Genomic DNA, 26,582 nt, shown 5'->3' on the forward strand with positions numbered 1-26,582 from the left:
TTTACATTTTTCTACAGAATTGAATATCTATTATAGAAAATTGTAAATTTGCGACTCATCTTTATATATTATGTTCATAATTGTTTCATAAGAATATGGTAAGTGCTTTATGAAGTTAAAAACCTGTCAAGTGAAATATTGATATTATAAAAATTTAGCCTTATTGCCTAGTTGGAATGGCTCAGTGGTAGAATGTCTGCCTATGAACCAGGAGGTCACAATCTGATTCCCTGTCAGGGTACATGCCCAAGTTGTGGCTTGATCCCCAGTAGGGGATGTGTAGGAGGCAGCCAGTCAAGTATTCTCTCATCATTAATGTTTCTCTCCCTTCCTCTCTGAAATCAATTAAAATTATTAAAAACGAAAAATAGAGTCCCATGATAACCTGGCTGTAAATCAGGAGTTGCTCAGATGGGAAGCAGAAATTTCTAGAAGGTCACAAGACTAATGACCAATAGGGCCACTCCGGCTTCTATCTACTGGTTCCCAGACTTATGTATTTTCTTAGCAGAGACATAGCACCATATAAATGTTTTAAACATTCTAGATTATATTCCATGCTCAAAAATATCACCTTCAAGGCAGCTTCTAGGTTACTGAGTATGTCGTAAGAGTCACCTGATCATGAACCCATTCCAAACCTTTTTTGTGATTTCAATCCGTTAAATGAAATTATGTATGATGCCATGCCAATGAATCAAACCATCTATCTGTAAATCCTCAAAAAGTGATGTGAGGGAGAAAGACAAACTCATATCTGGAAATACGCCTGTTACTATACCTAGTATAATCAACTTGCCTGGTTGGTTTTCTAGGTATAGTAAAGGATTGTGCCATATCAAGAACTCAGATGGTCTCTTTTTGGCAGGTTGGACAATTGGCAATAGTAGAAACACTAGATCAGCTTTAGTGAATAGGAGCCCATGCTATTGAGCCCATACATAATTTTCATCCCTGCCAACATGATCCTTTTGCTCATGTGCCCATTGTGCCAACTTTTGGGTGGTGATAATGTGTGATATGAAGATACGTTTCATGTGATATGAAGATACACTTCAAATATATATGTATATTTAAGTACATAACTATCCACTAAAGATGTCATGGCTCTATTCCCATATGCCACGTGCCTCTACCCCTTGTATTCAACCTTTCAATTGTTCTCTTCCCAAATGCCTTAACAGCCAGTCAAGTAATGTCTCCGTGCCCATGTGTCCACAAATATCCTAAACCTAGGCCACTTATCTTTGCTCACAAAGGGGATGACTAGGTACTCCACTTAAAGCTCTGCCATTGGGAAGATTTCCCCTTGTGACTGGTTATCAAAACCACCCCTGGGTGCAGCTAGGAGGCAGTTGTCACCTGTTTTCAGCTTGCACCCACAGAAGCAACTAATTCATGAACCAAGTCTGGGTTTTTACTCTTCATGGCCCATATACCTGGAGGTGTGACCTAAGAGAGAAAAACCTAGGGAAAAATCCCAACTGAAATGAGGAAGCAGAATCTGATGTCACAGGCAGATGCTAGGTCCTCTCACCAGAGCCCCTGCCTTAATGCCAGGAAAACCTCTGCCTTGGTTGTAGAGGTCAATGACTGGCTAAAATTCCAAAATGGTGGAAATACCAAAAACCTGACCCCAAAGCTCATTGTACCATCATCATAATGAGAACTGACATCGCAAGTAGAAGTGGGGGCCAAGAGGGTGGTGAATACCATCGACATTTCCTGAATGGACTGTATTAGGAACTCTGCTCCCAACCTGAAGGTGGAGACAAAATTTGGTGCCACAAAGTTCAAAAACCTGGAACTGACTGACCATGTTCACAACTCACTTGCAAGTTGGCCACACATCCTCTCGGATGAGTACTTCTGCCTCTTTCACAGAGGCAATGGCAGAAACACTAGGTAGGCTTTGGTGAATAGGAGCCCATGCTTTCTCTACTTGAATAAAACTTGCTTTTGTAGGTCTGATATGAGAAAGTTCCTGGATTGTGTTGGGACAGGGTCAGCTCCCAGCTCTGAACAGGTCTGGTGACACAACAGCAATGGATGATATGGAATTGCCTGATCATGCAATTCCCTTGAACCTTCCGGTCCTGCTCTTGGCCAAGCTTGGATATACCTACCAATCCTGTCTTACAATGGCTTCTTGTTGCACCTGCCCAATGTAATGAATTAGAAGATCTGTCAGAACCCCAGCTCATGATTGGTAGTTGTGACCATATGATGGTTTTTGCTCCATAGTCAGGTGCTCCCTCTGCCACAAAATTTGCCACTAAAGATGTCATGGCTTTACTCTAAAACCCCAAAGTCTTAGCTGTGTGATTGCTATAAGCTCCAGTTTTCCTACCTCTGATACCTCTAGATTCTAGAACCTTTGCACCTGCCTGGTGTGGCTGCAGATGGCTGGCAGCATTCAGCAAAGCAGTATCCCCAGTTGAAACACTGCTGCTACAATATGAAAAGGCCTGCCAGGAATTATGCTTCCTTCATGTTTGGGAAGCTCAGGATGCAATCATTTGTCTTTTGGTGGGATTTCCTGTCATGCTCCTGACCACTGAATCTAAAACTGATACTGATGGGACAGGTCCCTGAATCTTTTTTTTAAAACATTTTTTAAAAATTGATTTTTAGAGAAAAACATCAATGTGAGAACAAAACATGGATCAGCTGCCTTCTGCATGCCCCCTATAGATTTGAGCCCAAAATCTTGGCATGTGCCCTGACCTGGAATTGATCCAGCAACTGTTCATTGCACAGATGATGCCCAGCCAACTAACCCACACCGGCCAGGACCTGAATCTTAGGGTATATCTTTCACCCTTTAGAGAACATGTCTTATAAAAGCTTCCAATGTGATAGGAGCTTCCTGCTCATATGTATGGTCTGATGAATATGATGTCATCAGTATAATGGATTAAAGTGATATTCTCCATGGCATCTTCTTCAAATTATAACAAAGGAAAAGAAAGAATGTATACTATAATCTTTTCCCTATGAGTGCAAATGGTTTCTCTTTTTTTTCCCTGACAGGGATGAAAAATTATGCATCTGCCAAATAAATGGCCTGTATATCATATACCCGAGACCCTGTTCATTTCTAACTTTAAAAAAACTCTCACCATGCCCTAGCTGGTTTGACTCAATGGATAGAGCTTCGGTCTGTGGACTGGAAGGTCCCACGTTTAATTCCAGTCAAAGGCATGTACCTTGGTTGCAGGCACATTCCCAGTAGGAGGTGTGCAGGAGGCAGCTGATAGATGTTTCTCTCATTGATGTTTCTAATTCTCTATCCCTCTCCCTCGAAAAAAGAAAAAAATCAATAAAATATATTTAAAAAAATAATCCTCACCCAAGGATATGTGTCATCGTCATCTCTCCCCCCCACCCCCATGTTCATTTTTAATAGAAAAGACAACATCTGGCATTGCAACTGCAGTTGAGGCTACTACTTAGTGCAGTCTGTGGTTGTCTACTGTCATTCTTTATGACCATATGCGATTATGATGGGAATTAACCATCTTTTGGATATTTAACAGGGGTAGTAATTCCTCCATCTCCACCACAAAACACTGCCACTACCACCACCATGACCCCAGGTTAAGGTACTGTTTTTGATTTATTGTTTGGTTAAGGGATAGAGGCAGTTTTAGAGGTTCCCACCTGGTGTCTTTTTCTTTCCTTCCTTCCCCCCACTCCCCGCTTGGTCAGGACTTCATTTATTACCTAGCTCTCAGATGCCCCCACTATAATACGTGCTTTGGGTCCCAGGTACCAGTGTCATTTCAGACTCTGCATCCAACAAATATTTGGGCATTTCCCTTTCCCCGGCACACAGTTACCGAAGAGAATGGAGGTGGGTCGCTTTGCGGAAGGATTGGGGGAATCATTACCACGTGTACTTGACATGTATTGCAGGGTCCTTCTGGGGATATGGACTTTTCTCTAGTCAGTGATTTCTGGTTGCAAACCTGACTAAAGTCTGAAAACCAAACAAGAGATCACGACTTCTTATTGGAGCAACTGCTCTCAGTGCCCAGAGGTTGGTTTATTATTTTAATGGCACATAATCAGTAATCCCCTTGTTTGTGTTATCTATCTTGCTCCTAAAGGAACTGTGTTCTCTTAACCAATTCCACAATTCACTGAGAATCAGGATTTCTTAGGCTGCCTCTACAACCTTGCCAATGAAAACTATGTATACCTGGCCAGGTAACGGCCAGAAGAGCACTACTTCAAAGAGATTCAAAGGAGACTAATGGACCTCACTATAATGGGCCTCAATATGATAAAGACCATATATGACAAGCTCACAGCGTGGGTCCGTTATGTAGGGGATGAAGCAAAAGGGCTATTCCAGGCCTTAGCTCTAATTCTCTTTTACAGTGACTATTATGGAAACTTCTGCAGCAGGGTATAAAGTGTACTGTTGAAAACTTGTAGCCCTTATTCATTCTACAATTACATGTCATACCCTGAGTGGCCAGATTATTATGACCACCCCATCAGTACTTCATTGACATTTCTCAAAATACTGAATATTGAAAACTTCCTAAGCAAATATTCCCAAGGTTTTATTATTATTATTTGCATAACTAATTTACTTCATTGTACTGATGGGGTGGTCATAGTAATCTGGCTGGTCATAATCTGGCCACTGAGTGTATAGAATTCTTAAGTGTCTCGTTATTTGAAATGACAGGAAGTGAGATGTGGCTACCAAAAAATGATAGAATGTTCTCGTGGGCAAGAATTTAGGTCTAGGGAAAGGCATCCTTCTCTATTGTTTGCTTGTGAAACCATGCCTAAGTTGTACTTAATTCTGGATACCACACTTTAGCGGGGACATTGACACACTGGAGTGTATTTTCACATTATCATGATGGCGAAGGAACCTGAAACCATGTTGCCTGAGGCAGGCGTGGTAATTGTGTGGACCATTATGTTATTACTGTCTCATCTTCAAGAGTTATTAACATTTGAAATTTAAAAAAAATGGAATAAGCAGATGAAAAAGTGGTGTATTCCAAGTCTGGTTCTCAGATACAGGTTTGAGGCAGACAGATATTAAGAGAAAGGGCAAAAACGTCCTGGAGAGTTTGGCTAAATCCAGCATACCCTTCAAGTGCCTCCCTGCCTCCCCCTGGCTAAGTTAATGACTCCCCTCCAGCAGCATCTGGATACTTCTCACCTGTTACCTGGAAGATAGTGTTTACTGTGTCTGAGAACAGGTGCCTCCTATACCAGTGTTGTTCCCCGCTGTGTTCCCTGAGCTTTGTCAACTGCCGGGCATATACTAGTAGGTCCTTAATCAGCACTTATTGGGTAATTAACTTGCCATGAATAATTGAAGGTATAATTCCCTGATAACTGTTAACATTGTGGGAAACATGAATATGGTTCTTTGTGGACGATGTGGATGGATACTGGCTTCCGCGGCAGCGCGGTGGTTAGATAACCTCGGTGCCAAGAGCCCTGCCAACGATGACCTCTCTTGCTCTTGCCCCTTTCCTCCCTCCTGCCTTCATGCTGCAGGAGACCTCACGGTCACGAGGTCGCAGCCAGCCGCTCCTTGGTGGGTGGTGGCGAGGAGGAGCGGGACGCGGGCGAGAACTACATTTCCCAGTGACATGCGCGCGTCCCTGCCCACGCGCGGCGGGGCGAGTGCACCGGGCGCCCGCGCCCCGCAGAGCGCTCCCCGCCCGCCGGAGCCTGTGCCAGGCGATGGGGTGGGAGGCGCTAGGAGCCACTTAGCTACAGCCAACCGCCCAATGCAGCAGCACTCGCAGGCTCCCCCCGCCGGCGGAAGCTCCCGGGGCGCACAATGCAGCACTGAGGCAGCACCGCGGCGGAGGCTGCAGCGCCGCGGCCGCCACTGCACCGGCCGGGGCTGGGAGGGGGCGGCCGGGCGAGCCGGGGGGCGCTGGGCGAGGGGGGTCGGGCCGGCGGATCGGGCATGCGGAGCTGAGCGTCTCTGGCGAGGGCGCTGACGGCAGCACCATGCAGGCGGCGGCCGCCGCGTCCGTGCCCATCTTGCTGCTCTGCGCCCTGGGGACCTGCCCCTGGGCGCGCTGCGGCCGGGCAGGTAAGTTCGCCACCCGCTGCGGCTCAGGGACGGGCCATCTGCCGGGCATCTCTGCAGCCCTCCGGCGCCCTGCAAAGGGGCATCCCCATCTCCCGAGTGCGCGGGGAGATTTTTTTTTTTTTTTTTTTCTATTTGGAAAGTGGAGCAAAAATTACGTGTGGGGGCGCGCGGATGCATTTAGAAGCCTTTGGTCCAATGTCTTTTTCTTTGGGAGAAGAGGCGGGCGGAGGAAGGATGGGAGAGGGGTACCCTGCTCCTGGGCCCCTATCCTGGATGCGCTCGGAGGAGCGAGTCCAAGGCTCTCCGATGGGTGTCGGCGTCCTTCCCAGACGGGGTCCGGGAGGGACGGGGAGGTGGGATTTTCAGAGGGGAAGGAGGGAGGGGTCGGACCGCGGACCGATGATGGTGAGTCAGGGTCATCATTTTCGCATTTTCTTCCCATTCCCTCCTAATCCCCTTCCTGGCCGGAGGAGAAGCCTCGCTGGCTGAGCTGGAGAGGAGGAACGAAAACCGCTTCCTGGGGCGCCAGAGCATCGTGCCGCTCCGGCTCCTCTATCGCTCCGGCGGCGAAGATGAAACCGGGCACCACAGGCTCACCACGCGGGTGCGGGGCCACCCCGGCGGCGCTCAGGTGAGAGGCGCGGCCCCGGGGGCGGTGGTCCCCGCGCTGCCCAGCCCACCCCGCTCCGCTGCTGCTCTGGTTGCCCTGGAGATGCAGTGTCATAGGTGAAATGAGCGCAAGCCTACTAGGCAGGGCGCTCCCTATTAAAAAAAAAATAATAGTAAAACAAATAAAATAAAGAAAGAAAAAGAACAGGAACAGGGGACAATACCCCTGGACAACCCCAGGCCAGGGACTGTGCCTAGGAGGACTGTGTGCAGTATGCCTCCAGCAGTGCGGCTGCTGAGCTGAAAGGGCGGGAGACCCTCTCTCCTCTCCAGGAAAAGCAAAAAACCATGTTTGGGCAAGAAGGGATATGTTCTTTGGGCAGGATTCGCATCATTAGTATCGTGGTGGTGGTTTTAATGCTAAGAGAAGACTTCTAAGTGACTTAAACAACAAATGGTACTGTAGAAATTTGGGGGGAAAAAAACAACAAAAACAAACCTAGACATCCCCACCTAAACTCAAACCAGAAAAATAACCTAAACTGAAGGCTTCTCCATCTGTGGACCCCGGAGATGTGTCCAGGCACCTCCACTTTCTAGAAAAGGCGCCCCCCTCCCTGCTTTCTTCGTTGGTAGCAGCCTTCCTTCTTGATGTCATTAGATCATTAGGGCCATGGTATTTATTGGGCATTTGTAAATTATGATTAAAAAAAAACAAAATTTACCAGTGACCTATGTTTGGATTAATATTACACATCCACAGGTATGCCTGAAAATGATTTTGCACTTTCTGGTGAATTTCAGTAAATATCTGGGGCTCTGTAAACACTTTTTAAAAATTCATATGCATCATTTTGGCAACCAATTCACCTACCTATAAGTGCATATTAAAACAGAACTTGTTCATGTAGTTGAAATTTTGTAAACTTAACTGAAGCAAACTTACAATTTGTATTGTGTAAAATATGTAAAAATAGAAAAATACCATTTAAATTTGTATTTATAGCCAAATGTTAAAATTTTAATATAAGTGAAGAATTAACTTAAAGGGCTACAGTAATAGTTATCAAAGTTAGATTACTGTAGTAAAAAAAAAAAATCTAATAGGCCAAGCCTTTAGTGAAACATTCCATGATTTGAATTAATGCTTGGTAAGTGTCCATTTTTCTTTTTCATTTTACTTGTTTCCATAGTAAAACTGAAGAAGCAGGAAGCATTGTCTTATTTTTCAATAAGTTAGAATAATTGCTGTGGAGGAATAAATTTTAAACACACACAAAAGTAGAATATCATAATGAACCCCACTTTGACAATTAGCAATATATTAACTATCAATTAATTTAATTATCCATCTTCTTTTACCTGTATCATACCTATTTTTCTCCCCCTTGGATTATTTTGAAGCAAATCATAGCATTTCATTTATTAAAAGTTTACTATGCATTTCTAAATGATAAGGATTCTTTAAAAAATGTAACCATATACTATCTAACATAGAAATATATTAAATATGTAAATATGTTAAAATGTATATAAATAGATAAAGTAAAATATATATATATATATATATATATATATATATATATATATACACACACAATACATACATATTTATGTTTGTTTGATCCAGAACCCAAACAATGTCTTTTGACTGCAATTAGTGGTTTTTTGTTTTTTTTTATGTCTCTTTACTGCATGGTTTCCCCTCTATTTTTTTGTTTTGTTTGTTTGTTTGTTTTTCCTTGCAATGTATTCATAGAAGACCTGGGGTCTTTCATTCTGTGGAGTTTCCTACAGTGAGTTTCTGCTGATAGAGCCAGTGCTTTAATACAAATCACAAAGCCTTTCTCAGAGAGCCAGGGAGACGGAAGGAAGCAGAGATGCAGATAGAGAGACATGCAGGACTGAGCCTGGAAGCTCTGTCTCTGCCTCTGGCTGGGACTGTGGGCAGGCAGAAACCTCTGCCCTTCTCCGTGTGGGTGAAAGACCAGCATTTTGGAAAACAGGCCAGTCCTCCTCCTTTTCTCCCCATTTATGGAGCTCCACTTCTGCAGGGTTTTTTTTGTTTTGTTTTGTTCCTAGGCCTCTCCACTTGGGGCAGAAGATACCCTGGTCCCCTGCAGTTTCTGCTTTCTACAGCACTAAACCTTAAAATTAAAAAAAGAGCCAAAACCGGTTTGGCTCAGTGGTAGAGCGTCAGTCTGTGGACTGAAGGGTCCCAGGTTCGATTCTGGTCAGGGGCATGTACTTTAGTTGCGGGCACATCCCCAGTGGGGGGTGTGCAGGAGGCAGCTGGTCGATGTTTCTCTCTCATCGATTTCTCTCATCGACGTTTCTAGCTCTCTATCTCTCTCCCTTCCTCTCTGTAAAAAATCAATAATATATATATATATAAAAAGAAAGACTCTGCCTGGGGTGAGGGGTGAAGGAATTGGTAGGACTTAGGTTAAACACATGCATAGATTACTAGTCCAAGTTAGAAATGAAAGTGAAGATACTGTCTTGTCATCAGAGTACTTATCACAGGAAATCATCTCAGTGCCTGGCACATAGTGAACTACCCACAGCACATCTGGCTGGATGTCTGCATCACCTGGGGAGCCGGTGCAGCTTTCTGTGCTCCTGAAACTCTAGTCAGAAATCACTGAGTCCAGGACTGAATTGGGAGGAGTTGTGAAGACCTACATGCCATATGCCACCTTTTCTGACAATTAGGAAACCAGGGAGTTTTCTTGCATTGTGGCATTTCTAGTTTCCTAAGAGCTGTAATTTGACCTGACCTGAAAACATAAGGTGATTGTATGTGGCCCTTGGTATTTCTTTGGTAATTAAATAGATAGAATTTATGGCATCTTAGCCACCCTTAGATATTTTTTTTAGCAACTTCCTTTCTACCTTATAAATAAAATTAGGATGGTTTTCTGTTATCTCACAGAACACATATTCATTTGTTGATTTGTTTATTTAAAGGCATTTATTTACTTGAGCCTCTTCTGTGTACCAACTTTTGTGCAAGGCCCTGGGAATTTAAAGAGAAAAGAGCCCAGCCAGTGTGGTTCAGTGGTTGAGAACTGACCCCATGAACCAAGAAGTCACTGGTTGGATTACTTGTTAGGGCACATGCCTGGGCTGTGGGCTTCATCCCCACTGCCCAGTCATGCAGGAGGCGTGCAGGAGGCAGCACATCAATGTTTCTCTCATCCATATTTCTCTCTCTCTCTCCTCTCTCTTCCCCTCTCTCTAAGAAACATCAATAAAAACATTAAAGAGAAAAGACACATTTTTTTGCCTTCAAGGGATTTAGAGACACTTAAGAAAATGGATGAGTGAATAGCAGTCACATACTGCCCTTCTGTGTGATTTTCTGGTTTTCCCAGAAAACCGGAAGCCGAGGAGACCTATTATTTAGCCCAGGAAGCAGTCAGGATGGACTTTTTTGGGGGAGGTGCAGTGTGAGCTCTGTTTGAGAATAGGAATCGGCCATAATAAAGGGAAGGGACAGGAACATGAAACCCAAGGGGCAGCAAGTACATCGGCACATGGAGTCAGGACATATTTTTTTTTTTAAATAAATCTTTTTTGTTCATATTATTACAGATGTTCCTCTTCCACCCCCCCCCCCCCTTCCATTGCTCCCTCAACCAGGTTCCCACCCCACCCTCTGCCCTTTCCCCGTCCCCCATTGTCCTCATCCATAGGTGCACAGTTTATGTTCAGTCTCTTCCCACATCCCCCACTCCTCTTATCCCCGAGAATCGTCAGGACACATTTTTGTTAACCACAAATAGTTAAGATTTAAGGGACAGAGGATATAAAACAGGAAAGCAGAGAGATGCTGCAGCACCTTTATGATTTGCTGAAGAATTTGGACTTGGTCCTAAAGGCAATCTAAGGAGAGTTAATTGACCAGATTTGTGTTATCATGGGATAATCTTAATTGGTAGAAATGAATAGTTTTAATTTCAAAGAGTCAGTGAATGGGTTTATTTATTTTAATTAATAGATAAATGCCAATTCACATACTCATTAAGCTTCACAGAAACTTAAATTTCCAAGTAGACTGAAAATACTGTAGAAATGAATTAATACTTACAAAGCACAATATTGGGCATGTTGTAAATACTATGAGTTTTTGTTAAATAACAAACTCCCTCAGGCTTCTTGAGTAGTATTTAGTTTTGTGACATCATTTTAAGGCAAAAAAATGATGCCAGAATCACCCAAGTTTAGCACATTCCCAGGAGTAATTTACAGAGTACTGAAGTAATTTACATAACTAAGTGGAATCTAAGAGTGCTAGAGATGGAAGGAAGAGACCTCAAAGGTCATCTCCACTAAGACAGGAATTATCTCTCACCAGATAAGATCAAGCCATTGACCCAGAGTAAGGAAACAGCCATGTAGTATTTAAATTCCAGAAAGCTCACAGAACTGTGATAGTGTAACACACCTCAGTTTTACTCTTAATGTGTCCTTTTTTTTTTTTCCAGTTTTTATCACTAAATGGAGCAAAACACATATTTTGGAGAGAAATTTACATTTTCGTTTTGTGGAAATACTGGCAATTTTGTGTGAAATAATAATCCTGTTGGTATGAGTCCATATTACAAAATATTTCTTTATTACATGGGCAGTTACTTGAATGGATGCTTTATTTTTATCCCAACTGGGATAACACCAAAAGGTTATTATGCCATAAAGTCCTGGAAATGATAGTTAATGACACAATATTTGGTGTGGGTAACCTTGCTTTCCTCCAGGTTGTCTACCTAGTCTGAAGTAATTTCAGTCTTGTAAAATAACACTCAACTATAATACTCAAAATACTCAGAGTCTTTCTTCTCACTTGAAGTTTATTTCTGCTGAATGAATTGTATGTTTGCAGATAAAAGAACAGAACACATTTTTAATGGGACACCCATATGAGCAAGATATCACCTACTGAGTCTTACTGATGATTTGATACTGATAATCACAAAAGTGCTATTTTTAAAAAAGTATATTTTATTTAATTTTTTACAGAGAGGAAGGGAGAGGGATAGAGAGTTAGAGACATTGATGAGAGAGAAACATTTATCAGCTGCCTCCTGCACACCCCCTACTGGGGATGTGCCCACAACCAAGGTACATGCCCTTGACTGGAATCGAACCTGGGACTTTTCAGTCCACAGGCCAACGCTCTATCCACTGAGCCAAACCAGCTTTGGCACAAAATTGCTGTTTTTAATATTAAACACCTTAATGGTTACCCCTTGTTTGCTAGCCATGTGTGACAGATTTCTGTAGCACCAAAGAAAGGTTACTTGCTGATTTATTTTGTTGTGTGGTCACCCTATAAATGTTCAATAATTTGTTTTTCACCCAGCAATTGCCTGACTCCACAAATAGCAGGATTTCTTTTTGTCAGAAGACTTTGTTGTTGGCGAATAGATGGGCTACTTATTTCTCTCTTTCCCTGAAAAGTGTTGCAGCTTCTCAAGTAGTCGGTCAGGTGCCAAGAACATAGACCTACCATTTGTCATAGTTTGGGTAATCAGTTATGAGTTGGGAAAGTGCAAGATGGCAGCAAGATGGCAAGCAGTAGGAGTGCTCCCTGTTTATGATTTTCCTTATACATATGCCTAAGCCCGGATGAGCTGTACTTAAAATTGTGCTGTTTCACTTGGGAGCTCTGAGTCAGCTTGATGGTAAATTGTCTGCAGTACTGCTTCCCTGGCAGAAAAGGGCTCCTAGGATTACAGTCTTAGAAGCATTTTGCCAGGAGAGCGCAAACCTTGTTTTTTCTTAATGTGCATTTGTTAAACCTAAGTAGCTCGATATTGATAAAAGGAAGGAGACATTTCTTAGTTCATTCCTATTCCCCTACCAATTAAATAGGTTAGAGAAAATGGAATTCAGAATTGTAGGCGTTTCCCTTAAATCTTGTTTTTTACTTTATGAGGTTCCCAATTTGTATATGTTTCTTTTGGGCATCTTTTAAATTCTGCCTAATGATTTTACTGTGCACAAAAAGAGCCTGTCTTTCATAGGTTCTTTAGAGCTACACGTGGAAAATTCTGAATTACTTTTGGGGTTGATACAATTTTTTTTTTTTTTTTTTTTAGTTTTATTTGCTTTCTTATATTTCAAAGAATGCCAAGTGTTTTTCATGATTAAATCCCCTCCTAAAAGCCCATAGCCTGGGGCTGGCTTTTTTGTCATGACACGGAGAATGAACCTACAGGGTCTTCCATGGGGCTCAGATAGGTCCACATTTATCATTAAGTCCATGGCTAAGCCCCACAGAGAAAAAAGAATGTTAATACAAGGAGGAGGAAGAGCTGAAGAAGAGGAAGAAACCTTGAGGGGAGAAGAGTGAGTAGGAGAAAGGAAAGGGAATTCAGGAAAAGAAATAAATGCAGTAGTGTTATCATATGTTCTAGTGTGTACTAAAATATTTAATCTGCGGTAATTTATGCGGTTACTTCTTATGTGCCAAATGATTTTCTGAGTACTTGCTGTACATAAACTCATGGCATCCTCACAGGAATCATGTGACAGGTAATGCTTGTCAGTTGCACAATCACAGAGCTGGTAGGTGGCTGAGAGGCCACTTGAACCCGGGCACTTCAGCTCCCCGCACTGCCCGTGTGCTTAACCACGGTGCTAAACTGGCCGATGGTAGGAGACCACCGACATTTTCTTAGCTGTCCTTCAGTGGCCCTGGGGTCAAAGATTTCTTCCATCTGCCCCATTGGAACTATTTATTTCATTCAGTACTTGAAAATGTTTGTTAAGCGTATGTAGTAGAGAAGAAGCTTGTGGGACACAACAGGGAAGCTCCCTTGCTGCTCCCTAAGGAAGGAGGATGGAAGATAGAATGAGACTTACCATTGAACAGGTGAGGAACTTCTCTCAGAGGACGTGAGTTTTGTTTGTTTGGAACTGGATGTGTACACTGATTATTAGAACTGTTGTAAATCAAAGGTTTCAGTATTCACCAGTCAACACCAAAATGTCACATGTTCTTTTTAGTTAAATACTTTATATAAACAGAAACCTCAAATGCTGAAAGAAGGAAGGATCCATATCATATGATCTTCAAAGGAAAAGGTACAAAGTACCTTTCTTGTCTTCACAAAACAAGCAGCTCCAGGGCCCCAGGGGCAGGTTGGCACCATGTTTAGCACGTGTTCTGCTCATGTCTGGAAATGGATCTGATGTCTGCTACTATCTCACGTGTTCGTTTTAAGCACGTGGAGAGATCTGTGTCCATATCTAGATGGCAGCGCCACTCTGAATGTTTGTTGGAGTTCAATGTGCCAGAAATTCACTTCAAAGAAACCAGTTATGGAGGATTGTCTTCTTTTCCTCCATTGTGTCCTGACCTCACCTCCAGAGATCCTGGGTGGGGGTGTTTTTAAAAATCTCCCCAGTGGATTCCAGCTAAAACCGGTTTGGCTCAGTGGATAGAGCGTCGGCTTGGGGACTGAAGGGTCCCGGGTTTGATTCCGGTCAAGGGCATGTATCTTGGTTGCGGGCACATCCCCAGTAGGGGGTGTATAGGAGGCAGCTGATCGATGTTTCTTTCTCATCAATGTTTCTAACTATCCCTCTCCCTTCCTCTCTGTAAAAAAATCAATAAAATATATATTAAAAAAAAAAAAATCTCCCCAGTGGATTCCAATTTGTATCCAGGGTTGAGGAGCTCTGGATGTTCTTCAGATTTAAGAGATTTTTTATTTATTTTTTCTTAAGTCTCTTTGGATTTGTGGTAGGTTCAAGAGAGTTTGCTATCCGAATTGGTATCAGTCTTCTCAATCACTTCCTTGACCTCTTCAGTCATCTACCAGGCTTTTTCTAAAGCACATATTGAAAGACATTGTACCAAATATTCCCGAGTAACCAGTTACAGTATTAACTGAAATTCTTGGAAAACATCACACGTGATGCCTCATCAGAACCGAGGGGAGAGATTTGTTCTGTAACTGTGTTTCCCCTTTGAGTTAGATGCCAGACATTTAGAGGCAGATTGTGTCGTCCTGCGAAGTGAAAGGCACAGCGTGAGTTCTCAGAGCAGCTTCCCGTCTCTCTCATCAGCATGGCCCTTCTCATCCTCCCCACTTCAGCTCAGAAGTCGTCTGGGATATCCCGACTCATGAGGTTTATCCGTCGTGGAAGTCTCTGATCTGTGCACATTATGATATGCACATTATACTTTGATTAAAATAGACATTCAGGATAAAAGAAAAGTAATCTCCGAGAGGTTGCTTCTGTCCATTTTTCTAAGTAGTCCCGCCTCACCCCCTCCTTGGTATATCCACTTGTCTTCTAACACTTGTTAGTGTTTGACATTCTTTTTAATGCTTGGTTTGTTTATTGCCTTTCTTCCAGTATGCCATCCCTAGAATGTATAAACTCTGAGGATAGTGATCTTGTCTCTCTATTCACAACACATCTCCATTGCCTAGAACACTGAGTCAATGTTCGGTAAATACTTATTGAATTAATGAATTTCCCTCCCCTCCAGTTCCCTCATTTACCTAAAATTTTTATTTTATCTTGTAATTATTTATATAAACAACCCGACATTCCTTTTGGAACATGTTAGGGTTCCAAATAGATAAGTGCATGGATAATTTTAATCTTTTAAAATATTGACTTTATAGACCCATTTGATAATTATAATTATTTTATGCACAATTAAATAGAGTTCAGTGTGCTGTATTTTAAAATATATATATACTTCTTGTTGCCACAGGGGAGGGAGGTTGGGGACTGGGTGATAAAGTTGAAGGGATTAACAAGTATAAATTAGTAATTACAGAATAGTCACAGGCTTGTAAATTATAGCATAGGGAATAGAGTCAATAATATTATAATAACTATGTATGGTGCCAAGTGAGTATTTGAAGTATTGGGGGCAACACCATAAAGTAAATGAATGTCTAACCACTGTGCTGCACACCTGAAACTAATATAAAGTAAAGCTGAATGTAAACTGCAATTAAAATGATAAAAACATTAAAATAAAAAATTTATATATAAAAACAGATTTTATACTTCTAGATGTTTCTTCTGATTTCATCATTTGAGTTGCTTTTAAGATATAAATCTGCTTTTCCCCAGCACAGTCTATTATGTAATTTCATCTTGAAAATAAAATTTTTAAAAATGCTGTATCATAATCCAGAAATATCAGCAATTTTAACTAAAAAGAGAAAGAATAAAAAACTTAATCCTTTACCTGCCCCACTCCCCACCCCTGCTCAGCAATCTATTTGTTGTTTGTGTTGAAGAAAGTTTTCAGAATCATGTTTATCAGCAAGGGTAAATAAATATTTTTCTTCTCCTTTTTAAAAGTTAATTTTGTACCAGGGGATTTTTAGGATTTAGCAGTGGTTGCCCTTTTGTATTTTTTGGCCCAAATAAAGAACAATAGATAACTCTTTGAAGATGGGAAATCAATGATGCTTTCCCAGACAGGCCTCAAGGGCTCACATTTTACCAGTAGTTTTAGACTTTCCTACCCAAGGCAGACTTAGAATAAAAATGGAGAAGAATATTGATGCTGAGATACTGAGAATTCTCATTTAATTTAATTTCTGAGGTAAGTTTAGCATGATGTTCTTAGAGTTCTTAATGATCTTGCATAGACAATGTTCTCTCATATTTAATGAAGAAAAATACTATTAATTCATAACTTAACCAACTTAATATGAAATCTACTTGAGGTCATCGATTAATGAGTTGTTTAGGATATTTCTTTAAAAAAATTTTTTTTAATCTTCCAATTACAGTGACGTACTATATTATATTAGCTTCGAGTATATAACCCAGTGATTGGGTATTTATATTACTTACAAAGAGATTACCTTGATAAATCTAGTGCCTATCTGATACCTTACATAGTTTTTACAATATTATTGACTGTAGTCCCTATATCCCCTTTACCATTCTAAAAAAACCCTATCAATTTGTACTTCATCCCTTCACCTTTTTCACCCATCTCCCTAACCCCTCTCTCATATGGCAACTGTCAAAATGTTCTCAGTATCTATGAGTCTGTTCCTGTTCTGCTTGCTTACTTATTTATTTATATTCCACATATAAGTGAAATCATATTGTATTTGTCTTTCTCTGTCTGACTTATTTCACTGAGCACAATACCCTCTAGATCAGTGGTTCTCAACCTTTCTAATGCCGCGACTCTTTAATACAGTTCCTCATGTTGTGGTGACCCCCAACCATAAAATTATTTTCGTTGCTACTTCATAACTGTAATTTTGCTATTGTTATGAATCATAATGTAAATATCTGTTTTTTCCGATGGTCTTAGGCTCTACAGCAGTGGTTCTCAACCTGTGGGTCGTGAGTAGCAATAAAAATAATTTTATGGTTGGGGGTCACCACAACATGAGGAACTGTATTAAAGGGTCACAGCATTAGAAAGGTTGAGAACCACTGCTCTAGATCCATCCACATTGTTGCAGATGGCAATATTTCATTCCTTTTTATAGTTGAGTCATGTTCCATTGTATAATATATATATATACTGCTTCTTCTTTATTCATTTATCTGTTTAAAGTTTTTTTTATTAATCCTCATTGGAGGATATTTTTTCCATTGATTTTTAGAGAGAGTGGAAGGGAGAGAGGAAGGGGTGAGAGAGACAGTGTAAACTGGATTGTACACTCTAAGCTAATATAATATTTAAAGAGAGAGAAACATTGATGTAAGAGCATTGAATGGTTGCCTCCCATATGTACCCCAGCCAGGGCTGGGATGGAACCTGCAACCCATGTACATGCCTTTGAGAGGGAATTGAACCCACTTGGACTGATGTTTTAACCACCGAACAAACCAGCTAGGCTCATTTATCTATTGATCATTTAGGTTGCTTTCATATCTTGGCTATTATAAATAACTTGAGGCCCGAAACACAGATTCATGCACTGGTGAGATCCCTCAGCCTTGGCCTGTGGACATCCCCTGAGAGTCCCAGATTTTGAGAGGACACAGGCCAGGCCGAGGGACCTTTTGATGCACAATCGGGGCTGGGGAGGGATCCTGGGAAAGCTTTAGGACGTGACTGGCCCGTCTCACCCAGTCCTGATTGGCCAGCCCCCAGCCTCCCTGGTGGTTAGTGCATGTCACAGCAACTGGTCGAATGGTCGAATGAATGGTCGGACATTTAGCATTTTAGGCTTTTATTATAATATATAGGATGCTGCAATCAACATATGGTGCATATATTTTTTCGATTTAGTGTTTTAGGTTTCTTTAGATAAATACCTAGAAGTGGAATCATGGGTCCTTCTTTATCTCTTATTATAACCTTTGTTTTAAAGTCTGTTTTGTCTGGTTAGGACATTTCTTAAATGTTCTGATTGTGAAATTATGAAGTATGCAGTTATAAGATGATGGGATGTAAACATTATTTTATGTTTATTTATTGGACAGAAAAACATTGAGTGAAGGTATGCATCCTCATCTTCATCTTTATTCCCAGCATTGAACACAGAGCCTGTACATAGCAAGTGTTCAACAAACCTATGTTGACTGAATGGAATCACTGATGTGGTGATTTATAGAGCCTTGTTCCATTCTTATAATCCCAGATCCCTGTTGTCATATCAGGGTTTTTTTTTTGTTTTTTTTTCTGGTCAATTATTTCATTTCTTTTTATCTCTCCCCCCCCCCCCCCCCCCCCCCCGCCCTCCTCTCTCAGTACAGGTGTGTCACTTTCCTGTTGCTTCTTTCCATTTGTCATTTCCCTGGGAATTCAGCCTTGCTCTGTCCACTTCCCCTATGACCCTACTCTATTTCTGTCCAGAGCCTCTTTTTCTCTTAGCAACTACAGTAAAAAACAAGTCCCTGAAAGGTTATTTACATTCAGTGTTGGGAACCATCTCTGCTGCATGGTGCTGGACCTAACTTATTTTGGGATTTGAAAAATGTGTTATAGTTCAACAAGCTTTGCATTTAACTACTTACCATTAAGCCTGTGTGCATGTGTGTGTGTGTGTGTGTGTGTGTGTGTGTGTGTGTTTCTTTTTCTTGTTTATTTCTTTTGTTCCCCTTAAATTGTCTCTATTTATTCTCTTCTTCACTGCCGGACTAATCGCCTTTCTAAAATCATTCTCCTGTTTCATTGCTCATAACCCCCTAGATTTAAACACTGAGTTATGTGCTCACTCCATCCTCCACCCTTGCTGAGCATGTCACTTCCTCTCACAGTCTTCCAGGCTGATCCATTGCCAGTTGCTACAGGATTCAGACACAGTATGAAGGAATGATAAGGCACTTTTACAGGTATATTGAAAGTAAAACTTGCCTCATAGGCCGGTCATAAAATCATCCCCACTTATGTGTGTGTGTTAGTGTGGGTTGGGAAGTGGGGATTAAAGCACTGATAACTTGGGTGTGTCAACAGAAGGTTTCCCCAGGAGATAGACCATTTATTATTCCTATCCACCATTGTTTGTTTACTGCTTAGCACTGTGCCTGAAGCGTAGTGGATGCTCAGCAAATATTTATGGTCTGCCTCTGCTTGAGTTTTCTGCCTCAAAGATGCAGAAAAAATGTTCTGTGACCATTTATGTTACTGATTTTATATACTATTGATGTATTTTCAACAGTTACAGTATTTCTTTCCTCTGGATCACTCGTCTTTTGTTGGGATGGGCTTGAGAGGAGGATGGGTCTCCTTCCACATTTGTACCTTATCTCTGACCGCTTTCTTCCTCTTTCCCCACACGTATTCTTGCCAGCCCAGCAGAGCTACCCTGGCTGTCGTAGTCCCAGGCTAGAATCCCATCACCTTGAGCATCTGAACAGAAATAGCTGTTCTCTTGCTTCAGGTTTGAGGCAGGGCTTATTAGGAGATGCAGGGCCATGATGACAAGGAGAGGGAGCACTGGAGAAAGTGGTGGGAACTCAGACAGTGATTGGTACACTGTCATACTACCACATAAAGCCACCTTGCTGTCTCTTGCCTGCCTTGATCACGGTGACAAAATCATTCATGTCAGTTTATAGCCCTGTCTCTTCCAACAAAAATAAATCCAAGCTATTCAACCTTTGAGTGTGACTTTATTCACCAGATTTTGCCATTTGCTGCCTAGAGCTGTATTTTCTTTAAGACAATGATGTGTGTCTTCTCGGAGAGTGACATATTTTTGATGGATCTGAACTCATATGACATGGAGTTCAGCCAAGGAGTCCTCTTGACATTTGTTCTTGGAGTTTTGATTTTTTTTGTTTAAACTGTAGTTTTAAACTAAGGATATTCTCTCTCTCTCTTTCTCTCTCCCCCCGCCCCCCTTTTGGTAGACAAGTTCCAGGTACATCTTGTCTAATAATGTTTTATTTATTTTTTTTCAGTTTACCACTCTTTTAGGGGCTAACAAGTTAATATGAAATATTTTGCTGTCTTTTTTTCTTAGGTGGTAGATGTCACCCATACAGAACTGCAACTCCACGAAATCTCTATGCCTCTAAAAGCTCTGCACATCTAATTGAAACCAGAAAGAACAGCCCTAGAGAACAATCCCTTTAGAATAAGTAGAGACCACAGGGAAGGATGGCTCTCTGGGCTGTTTTGAAGTGTATACCTGTTAGTGTGAATGAAGGACCTGAAAGTAGGTTTAAGATCAGAAAAGAAACTAAGGGCTTGGGGTGGAAGGCAATTCCATCTTACTAGTTAAGATCTAGTAACTGGCCCACATAAATGAACGTTTTCACGACTCCAGCTGACCTAGTATAAACTCAGGAATAAAATTATTCATTTTTTAAAAATATTTTTATTCATTTCAGAGGAGAAGGGAGAGGGAGAGAGAGAGAGATAGAAACATCAATGATGAGAGAGAATCTTCAATCTGCTGCCTCCTGCATATGCCTACTGGGATCGAGCCCACAACCCACAGCCCTTGACCAGGAATTGAGCTGTGATCTCCTTTTTATAGGTCAATGCTCAACCACTGAGCCAAGTCGGCTGGGCCATATTTTAATTATACATAATATAGTTTTAAAAAGAGCTTTATTGAAATATAATTTGCATATCATAGAATTTACCTATTTAACAAGAGTCTATAATTCAGTTTATGAGTATATTCAACAGCTGTACAATCATCACCACCACAATCAAGTTTAAACATTTCCATCACCTCAAAAAAGAAACCTCATATGCATTCCCCAAACTCTCTCCCGTACTGCCTACACCCAAACCTAGCCCTAGGCATCCACAAATCCACTTCCTGTCCCTATAGACTTGCCTCTTCTAGACATTTCATACACAAGGAGTCCTACACTATTGCTCTTTTGTGACTGGCTTTTTCCATTTAGCATGATGTGCTCATGGTTCATTCATGTTGCACTATTTGTTATTACTTCATTCCTTTTTATTTCTAAATGATATTCCATTTTTCATTCATTTTTATGAACATTTTCTCCCCTTTTGGGGAATTATGCATAATGCTCTTATGAATATTTGTACAAAAGTTTTTGTGTGAACATATGAAAACATGCACACCAAAGATCAAAGCAAGTCATCATAAAACAATACTTTTATCCTTAATACATGCAGCAGTATGCTTTTCACTCTACTCTGCTTTTTGTCATGTTCTGGTCAGCCCTAACAGGTTTGGCTCAGTAGATAGAACATCGTCCTGGGAACTGAAGGTTTCCCGGTTCGATTCTGGTCAAGGGCATGTACCTTGGTTGTGGGCACATCCCCAGTAGGAGGTGAGCAGGAAGCAGCTGGTCAATGTTTCTCATCAATGTTTCTGACTCTCTATCCATCTTCCTTTCACTCTGTAAAAAAATCAATAAAATATATTTTTAAAAAATTCTATCCAGGGTACACAAGTGATTTCAGAGCCTTGTAATAGTTCATGATCTGACCTACATATTTAAAAACTGTCCTATAGGATTCCAGACAGATGAGCCTAATACCTTTGAGCAGCTCTGGGAAAAGGTTTTAGAAGGTTGAGTCAATGTGTGCTTGCTGGAGCTTCCAGCCATTAATTTTTGTTTCTTGTGTTTTTACTGGCAATAGTATTAGAGATATCTTTCTGCTTATATTACTCACCCCCCCCTTTTTTTTTTACAATATATTTTTATTGATTTCAGAGAGGAAGGGAGAAGGAGATAAAAACATCAATGATGAGAGGGAATTATTGATTGGTTGTCTCCTGCACGCCCTCTCTCTTCCCCTTTCCGCCCCCAAACTGGGGATGGAGCCTGCAACCTGAAAGTGTGCTCTGACTGGAAGTCAATCTGTGACCTTCTGGTTCATAGGTTGATGCTCAACCACGGGGCCACACAGGCTGGGCCTTCCCCTTTTTTATACTCACCCAAGGATATTTTTATTGATTTGAGAGAGAGAGAGAGGAAGGGAAAAAGGGAGAGAGAGAGAGACAGAGAGAGGAACATTGATGTGAGAGAGAAGGATCTATCAGTTGCCTCCCATATGCACCCTGACTTGGGATTGAACCCTCACCCTAGGTATGTGTCCTGACCAGGAGCCAGCCCACAATCTTTTGGTGTACAGGACAATGCTCCAACCAACTGAACCACCTGGCCAGGGCAGAATTACTCAACCCTTCGTTGTTATGTGGCATCAGTAAAATCAACCATGCAAAGATGCTTGTGAACAAATTTTTTTTTTTTTTTTTTTTTTTTTATAATTGTAAAAAGCTTATGTTTGGAAATAGTTTAACTTTACAAAAAAAGTAGAGAGAATAATGTGACAGACACTTTTGTACTCACTATCCAGGTCAACAAAATTTAGTAGTTCTTTTTTTTCTTAGTTTATAGATTGAGTTGATACTTTTCTTCCTTTCATTTCCCCTCCCTTCCCAGAGGCAATTACCTTGCAATTGGTGTCATTTCATCTGGCTTTCTTTTCATACTTTTACTGCATAAATATGTCCATAAACAATTTAACTGTTTGTGTTTTTTTTTAAATATACATATTTGGTATCATATAGATCCTTTTGCCACTTCTCAACTTTGATTTTTCAATCTCTTATCAAAATTTATGTTGATACAGGTAAAATAATTGACTTCATCCTTTTTTTTATTGTTACCTGGCTTTCTGTTTCATAAACCTACCATTTATTTATTTTCTCTTTAATTGATATTTATAGACTGTTTTCAAAATTTTTTTGCTCTTCTAAGTAGTGTATGCCATCGATATATACATGTATTTCTGTGGGGTATGTATTTGGAAGTGAAATTGTTGGCTCTTAGGGTTTGTATCTTTTCAGTTTTTTTTATATATTGCCACACAGTACAGCGAAATAACCACCAGCAATGCATGAGGATTTCTGTGCATTGTCACCTTCATCAGCATTTAGAATCTAAACACTGTTAAATGTCTAACAATAATGCGTGTGTGAAATGGTGTTTTGTTATTTTACTCTCCATTTTTATGATGACTAATAAGATAAAGCGTCTTTGGGGACCATATTTCTTCTCGGAATAACCTCATCACATACTTTCCCCATTTTTCTGGTGGGATATTTGTCTTTTTCTTATTGATTTATAGGAATTTTAAATATGGTATGGGTTCTTTTCTATTATTAGTTATCTCTGTTACAAATGTTTTTTAAAAATGTTGTGGCTTACCTATTCATTCCCCTGGTATCATTTGTTGTGACAGATTATAATGTTATTCATACCGACCCTTTTCTTCATGATTCTTTGAGTGTTTGTGTGTTATATTACTATTCTAGAGTCTACTATAGTTTTATAATGTCTTAATTTTTAGTAAATCAAATCCCTGGTGCAGTATTCTTCTTTTAAAAGTATCATAGGATAATGATTAAGAGTTAGAAGACCTGGAATGAGACTTCATAGATTCAAAGCCCACCTTTTGCCCCTAGCTAACTGTGTGAACTTGATGCACAATTAACTTCTCTAATCCTGAGTTTTTACACCAATAAAATGGCAATAAGAATAGTACCCAGAGGAAATAGAGACATTTGTAATAGGGTCAACAATACAAATAAAGTATTAAAAAAAAAAAAAAAGAGGAAAAAAAGAAGAGACTAGTACCCAGTTCAGATATTATTGTGAGGATTGAAGGAGATAATATACACAAAGCTTATAGCTGAGCATAGTAAGAGCTCAATGAATGTTAGCTCTTTTGTTTTTTGTTTTTTAGCTTTCATGATTATAACTTTTTGGTATAAAACTGGTGTATAATTTTTTCTATACATAAATCACTAGAGTTCTCTGATTTTACAAGAGCATGATTCACATCAAATATTCCAGGAAGCAGAGCAGTTTGGACTCTGGTGTTAATTCTGAGTTCCAATTTTGTTCTCACTGTATTCTTTCCAGGAATTTAACAAATCAAAACTTATTCTTGTCCCCTTCTCCCCACCCCATCATATTAGTTCAAGTATCAGGTGGTATTTACTTTTAAAAAATGGAATGAGTAACCATGCAGCTCCTTTACTGTGGGATGGGGGACATCTCTGGATGAGCTGAAACCTCATAGTCTATCGTCTGAATAGGGCCGCTCCCGGCAGTGGAGGGAGGGAAGGAAGGAGAGCGCGTTTCCAAGAGGGTAAGAGGCAGCTCGGTAAAAGGTTGGACTCATAGTTCCCAAACGAGGCTGAGTTTAGAATCTATATTTTTAACTGGATCAGAGGATAAAGTGTTCTATTTTAACATCTTGTTTTAGTTCCTTTTTAAAAAAAAACATGTTTTATCTGAAGAACTTCAAAATGCAGAACTCTAAAGGAACAGACATTTGAGGAAGAAAGGGTTCCCCAAATTTTATAGAAGGAAGCAGTTATTATAACCAAGCCCATTCCTCTTCCGTGAAAACTAAGGTCGCCTTACATTTGAAATATATTTAGTATAACAATATTGATTTTAAATGCAGTTTTTATAACAGCTTTATTGAGATATGGTTCATGTGCCATAAAGTTCATGCTTTTAAAGTGTATAATTCCATGGTTTTTAGCATAACTTTTAATAAAACATTTAATCATGCTTAATTGTCTTTCCCTTTCTGATTTGATCTTCACTTTTTATCATTCTGCTGTTTTTGATCCCATTGTAAACTAGTTGTGATCATGAGTTCCTTTCCTCACTGTCTTCCTGACACAGCTCTGGGCCCAGCGTTCCGATTTAGCCTTTGGCTCCACGGAAGAACTTCCATTTTTTCTTGCAGCGAATTCCCATATTTAATAAATATTTCAACACTTAATCAATTAAGCATGTGTTCCTGAATCTCCAACAGTTTTCAACAGTCTTTCCAAAATCTGTTATTCCAAAATTAATTGTTTGTGTTATTTCTCTTCCTCAAGAAATAATTAGGTTAGAAGACATCCGTCTGCTTTTATTTTAGTATCAGATGCTCAGTGTGGAAAGTGTGAGGAGGAGAGGAGCTCCCAGTACAGATATTATTGTTGCTGGGGCGTCAGTGGGGTGTCTGTGTGTCTGTGTGGACAGTCTTTGCAGAACAGCCCATCTCCGCAGAGCCACTGGGTCAGTGTCATCGTCACATTCACTTGAAAAAGCTGTACTTGTCTCTGCACCTTCTGGCCATTGTGCAGTAGGGTATTTTAGTTATGCTAGAGCTATTAATCATGCCTTTTTATAGCTCCTGTACTCTGCCGTGTGTTTTCACTAGAACTAAAGGTTCTTGATTTCTCGTTTTGTCATCCTATCTTTGAGTAATGAGGGAACCGAGAAGATTGCAAAATTTTAATGGACTTTGATTCTTATTCCTTTTCTTAAGAAGTTTAAACTTGCCAGTTTTGCAATTAAGATTTTCTCTTTGGTTCTTTTATTTTTCAGATGAAGGTTTAATAACTGTTTTTGGTGATATTAACAGTGTGTGTGTGTGTGTGTGTGTGTGTGTGTGTGTGTATGTTGGAATTATTTCCTGTGCTTTGAGTTGTGAATTGACATTTAAAGTTTTTAAAAAATATATTAGGTGTACCAGTTAATAATGCACATTTTTTCAATAAATGGAGTAACACATATGTTGATATATAGCTGCAATTTGACATATGCTATTTTGTTGTATTGACAACAAGCTTCAAAACTTCATATGTCAAATTTGCTGAAGGTGTTAACATCATAGATATTTTTACACTTAAAAATGTCGAATTTCGTACAAAAAAAAGAGCATTTGAGGGAAGTTTTAATTCATTATTTTGAAGAAAAGTGCTGCTGGATACTTCAGGAAGCTTATGGCGAACATGCTCCATATCAAGATACTTTTGAATGCTGGTTTAACTGCTTTAAAAGTGATGATTTTGATGTGAAAGACAGAGAACACCCAGGTCAACCGAAAAAGTTTGAAGACCAACAGTTACAAGCATTATTGGATGAAGATGCATGTCAAACTCAAAAACAACTCGCAAAAAGATTAAACGTTGCTCAGCAAACTATTTCCAATTGTTTACAAGCAATGGGAAAGATTTTAAAGGAAAGAAAATGGGTGCCACATCAACTAAATGAAAGACAAGTGGAAAACCGAAAAGTCATCAGTAAAATGTTGCTTCAATGGCACGAAATAAAGTCTTTTGTGCATTGAATTGTGACTGGTGATGAAAAGTGGGTTTAGCCGAAGCCGGTTTGGCTCTGTGGTAGAGCGTTGGTCTGTGGACTGAAAGATCCCAGGTTTGATTCCAGTCAAGGGCATGTACATTGGTTGCGGGCACATCCCTGGTAGGGGGTGTGCAAGAGGCAGCTGGTCGATATTTCTCTCTCATCGACGTTTCTAGCTCTCTATCTCTCTCCCTTCCTCTCTGTAAAAAATCAATAAAATATATTTTAAAAAAATAAAAAATAAAAAATAAATAAAAGTGGGTTTATTTTGAGAATCCAAAATATACAAAATCATGGTTGATTCAGGTCAACCCTCAACATCGACTGCAAG

At 40.3% G+C, this 26,582-nt stretch overlaps 1 protein-coding gene across 30 annotated transcripts in view; it reads left to right on the forward strand.

Moving 5' to 3' along the window:
• Positions 1-5,767: 5,767 nt before the first annotated feature.
• The window catches only part of ADAM22 (ADAM metallopeptidase domain 22), a gene marked incomplete at its 3' end in the record, with an annotated part of 168,181 nt that continues 147,366 nt past the window's right edge, over positions 5,768-26,582 (forward strand). For 8 of the 30 annotated variants that reach the window (XM_084897392.1, XM_084897387.1, XM_084897389.1 and 5 more), the window contains exons 1-2: positions 5,902-6,085; positions 6,556-6,716. In XM_084897392.1, coding sequence (XP_084753518.1) covers positions 6,001-6,085; positions 6,556-6,716 — 246 coding nt within the window. In that variant the 5' untranslated portion in view covers positions 5,902-6,000. Of the gene's footprint in view, positions 6,086-6,555; positions 6,717-26,582 lie in introns of all 30 variants that reach the window. The other 22 variants (XM_084897366.1, XM_084897369.1, XM_084897373.1 and 19 more) reach the window with 8 other exon arrangements.

The sequence above is a fragment of the Pipistrellus hanaki genome, assembly GCF_964339955.1.
Source record: "Pipistrellus hanaki genome assembly, chromosome: 10".
NCBI classification, from domain to species: domain Eukaryota; kingdom Metazoa; phylum Chordata; class Mammalia; order Chiroptera; family Vespertilionidae; genus Pipistrellus; species Pipistrellus hanaki.